Raw genomic sequence first — 4,903 nt, 5'->3', positions numbered from 1 at the left:
TCCCCGTGAGGAGGAGTCAATGCAAAACTCAGATGTCTTCCACCTCTACTTATCTGACTGCAGAGAGGAGGAGGACAGAGGACAGTGGACACACAGTTTAACATGATGGACTATAGGACAGGACTGCTGCTTTTAACCATCTGCTGCTGGACAGGTCAACATTTACACTGATGTTGAGTTGACATAGTTTTTATTTGTGTAACTGACATATTTCTCATGATGTATTTTTATATCTTGACAGGTGTTGATGGTCAGACTCTGACAGAATCTGAACCAGTGATTAAAAGACCTGGAGAATCCCACAGACTGACCTGTACAGCCTCTGGATTCACTTTCAGCAGCTCTTATATGGCCTGGGTTAGACAGGCTCCTGGAAAAGGACTGGAGTGGATCGCTTATATCTATACTGACAGTAGCAACATGTTCTACTCCCAGTCAGTTCAGGGCCGGTTCACCGTCTCCAGAGACAACAACAGACAGCAGCTGTATCTGCAGATGAACAGTCTGAGGACTGAAGACTCTGCTGTTTATTATTGTGCTCGAGACCCACAGTGACTGGAGTTGGTTGAGCAGCTGTACAAAATCCTACAGGACTCATTCTGACTGGACTGATAGACAACAACCATGAAGAGTTTTTTCCCTGCATTATACATATTCCTGAAAACACATTAAAAACACAACAAAGATCAGTTGTTCATGAAAGGGCCAAAAACAGCATCTGGTCTCTGAAATTAAACTTCTACAAATATGTCGTTAACGTAACAGCATTAACCACCAGCAAAATACCTCCAATAATTAAATCCATGCTCTACTTTATAACCGCGTGTTTATGTGAAAGCTAGAGACTAATACACCTATTTGGAAATTACCTCAGCCCAAGTGTATGTCACCAGTGTTTGTGACCGTGAGTTGCCGCGACTTGGGTGTGTAACGCAACTACAATATGTCATGTAAGGTGTATTACTCAGGACCCAAGGAAGTTACCTCTGCCAAGTGTATTTCACCGGTGTTTTTGACCCTGAGTTGAGTGTGTATTGCAACTATGTCATGTCAGGTGTATTACTCAGGAAGCAAACTGTCGAGTGTAAAATTGTTTGGATGAGCAGTTCTCCAGAACACCAATATTATATCAAATGTAAACAATAACAATAAATAATCATTTCAAAGTGATTTCAGTGAAATCATTTAATCAGCATGCAGAGTGGAAGAAGATTGAGATCAACTAACAGGTTGGATCTCCACTCTAAAGAGGACCCCCCCTCTCTCTCAGCACAGAGTGACAGAATCCAACATCCACAGAGTTCAGACTGTTGAACAGACGTCATCAACAAAACAACAATGTCCAGTCTTTCTCCATGCTGAGACTGGAAACTGACAGTCCCTCTTTCAACCCTCCAGAGGACAGTCTAGGACTGACTGAGTTTGACTCATTGACTCATACTGATCATGTGATAAAGCTTGTGCACTAGAAGGAACATCAAGAAAGAACAGAGGTGATTTGATTGGTCTGTTCTGACGTTAACACAACTACTGATGATGCTCTATTTGTCCAAATCAAACCACAGTTCCTATTTTCACCTGATCTAATGATGGAAACCATTGATCCATGTAGAAATGGGTCTACATATATTAAATGACCCTCTTTAGTTGCTTCATTTTGACTTTTATCAATATATTACAACTCATATTTATCCACTAATTATAATAAAAGATCAATTCTGATCAGCTGAGTCCTCCCTGTGAGGAGGAGTCAATGCAAAACTCAGATGTCTTCCACCTCTACTTATCTGACTGCAGAGAGGAGGACAGAGGACAGTGGACACACAGTTTAACATGATGGACTATAGGACAGGACTGCTGCTTTTAACCATCTGCTGCTGGACAGGTCAACATTTACACTGATGTTGAGTTGACATAGTTCAGATTTGTGTAACTGACATATTTCTCATGATGTATTTTTATATCTTGACAGGTGTTGATGGTCAGACTCTGACTGAATCTGAACCAGTGACTAAAAGACCTGGAGAATCCCACAGACTGACCTGTACAGCCTCTGGATTCACACTCAGCAGCTTCTGGATGGTCTGGGTCAGACAGGCTCCTGGAAAAGGACTGGAGTGGATCGCTACTGATGGTGGCAGTAGCAGCTACATCTACTACTCCCAGTCAGTTCAGGGCCGGTTCACCATCTCCAGAGACAACAACAGACAGCAGCTGTATCTGCAGATGAACAGTCTGAGGACTGAAGACTCTGCTGTTTATTATTGTGCTCGAGAGCCACATTGACTGGAGTTGGTTGAGCAGCTGTACAAAATCCTACAGGACTCATTCTGACTGGACTAGTTGAGGAAAAACATGAAGTATTTTTTGTAGTTTTTATATTATAAACTTTATATTTGAATATTTATTAAGAGTTTTTTCACAACAATTAGCCTATAATTTATTTTTATATTTAATTTTTTCACAACTTGTTTTATATTAACAATAAATTAATACCTGCATTATACATATTCCTGAAAACACATTAAAGATCAGTTATTCATGAAAGGGCCAAAAACAGCACCTAGTTTCTGAAATTAAACTTCTACAAATTCGACATTTATTACAAATGAAGACAATAATATCTGTAAATGATGTGGAATCTAAAGAGTCATAAATATGAGAATGAAAATTATTTTATAAAATCACTAAAATCAGATCTTAACTGAGCTGAACTAGAGCTACAGCTCACTACCTTATATGGAGTTTATATATGTGATGAAATTATAATATTAGCAGTCAAAGGATCGTTGTTGTGTTTAAACTGCAGAGAAACGTCTACACTGTAAAAAAAAAATCCTCTTTTCTCAAGCAATTTGACATTTTGTCCTGTATTTCAAAATGAGAAAAAAAATCATGTAAAAATTACAATAATTAAATGTTTATTGAAATGTGTGATGTGTTTTAACAAAATAAATCTGTATAAATGGAATACATTAAATATCTGTTGTTTTTAACAGCTTTTGAATGCTAATTTTAACAAAACTAACTATGAAAATAAAATATTCTTTACTGATAAAAGTAGCAGGATTTTATAAAATTTTACACCAAAAAAATACATTTGTTATGCTGCTTTCAAATATATAAAAAACACTGTTATTAATCTATTTAAAAGTGTATAAGTGCAAGAAAAAATATCCCTAAAGAAATAAATATTTTGTCGTTTTGCATAACTTAGTACTTTACATACATAAACTATAAAAACACAGGTATTGACTGAGACAGTTAAAAACTGCATTTTAACAGATTTGGACTTCCTCTTTATCCTTACAAAATTGTTAAATAAGTGCATTTCATGTTATAAAAAACAGTTTAAAACCATAAAGTTAAATTTTAAAAAGTTATTAACTGTGTTTTACGCTTCCTTACATTTATATATGACTTGTGAATCAAGCATTAATTACCCATCACTACGTTCCCCTTTACACAGAAGAAAAGGTTTCACAGTCCGTCCGTGCAACACGGATCGGAGTAAATGCTAATCAGTCCTGTAAAACGCGATGTGAATGTTATACCTAAATAAGTAATTCCTGATCCGTCCCATGTCCTGTCCAATGGGAAAATGAATGAGGTCAACAGCCTGTAGACATGGAGAGGATGTTGACAGGTTGGGACAATAAAGTTTTCTCTATCTGAATGTAATAAGAAAATGTTCATGTTCACAATAAGAATAATGATCCTAATCTAAATAAACAAGAACATACATCATGTTTTAATATCAGATTGTTGTCAGCAGAATAGATTTATGCATTAATAGATAAAAGGAAAATTAACGGTTGTTTAATTTCTGTAAATGAGACTTTTTCTAAATGTTCCTATTTAGCGTGTAATGACATTAAAATATGAGATGTGAAGCAGAGGTGATTTCCAGGCATGTTTTCACTCTGCAGATATAAAAACAGTGAACAGACTCTTCTATTGGCTCCAGTTAGACCAACATTGATGCTTCATATATGTTTGATTCTATATATGCAAACTCAGTGAGCTTCAGCTATAAAACATCACATCAGGCTGTCAGAGGAGTTCACAGCACGTCAGCTTCAACATCAACCATGTTCTCTGGAGCTCTGCTGCTGCTGTTGGCAGCTGGATGTGAGTCTCTCTGGATCTGTCAACACTTCTTCTTTTACAGTACAACTTGATATTTTTGTGATAAAAAACATGTTCTTGTTTTTTTAACAGGTGTGAAGGGTGAAACGTTGACTCAGCCAGCCTCTGTGACTGTGCAGCCAGGTCAACGTCTGACCATCACCTGTCAGGTCTCTTATTCTGTTAGCAGCTACTGGACAGCTTGGATCAGACAGCCTGCAGGGAAAGGACTGGAGTGGATCGGAATGAAATATACTGGAGATTCATACTATAAAGATTCACTGAAGAACAAGTTCAGTATCGACTTAGACTCTTCCAGCAACACAGTGACTCTAAACGGACAGAACGTGCAGCCTGAAGACTCTGCTGTGTATTACTGTGCCAGAGACACACAGTGAGAGACGATAATAGGAGAGTCATACAAAAACTACTTCCTCTATTTACCACCACCACTGGGAACACTCTGTTATCTCAGCATCACTTTATTTTGTAATACTGTTGATTAAATTCTCTGTATTAGTGTGGTGAAACTGGGTCCACATGTCTTAATAAGTACATGCATGAAGATCATTAACAAAACGTACTGGTTAAAGTTACCAGAGAAGCTGTACAAAAACCTTAAAGAATGTATTCTTACAAAGACCAACAGGGGGCAGTAGGAGACCTCAAATATGATGGCAGTAAAGAGCAGTATAACAACGCCACTAGATGAGCTGCAGGTGATTTTGTGGTGTTTGACTTCCTGTTTGTTTTTTACCAACAATGTGATGCTGAA

General features: G+C 37.4%; 1 gene segment (V, D, J or C); it reads left to right on the top strand.

Annotated features, from left to right (window-relative positions):
* Window positions 1-4,091: 4,091 nt before the first annotated feature.
* LOC141781646 (Ig heavy chain V region 5A-like) lies at window positions 4,092-4,526 on the top strand. The segment is given in 2 exon segments: window positions 4,092-4,131; window positions 4,222-4,526. Coding segments are annotated over 2 exon segments (345 nt in total).
* Window positions 4,527-4,903: the final 377 nt, after the last annotated feature.

Source organism: Sebastes fasciatus, chromosome 13 (genome assembly GCF_043250625.1).
Source record: "Sebastes fasciatus isolate fSebFas1 chromosome 13, fSebFas1.pri, whole genome shotgun sequence".
Taxonomy (NCBI): Eukaryota; Metazoa; Chordata; class Actinopteri; order Perciformes; family Sebastidae; genus Sebastes; species Sebastes fasciatus.
This window is presented reverse-complemented; position numbering and strand designations above follow the sequence as displayed.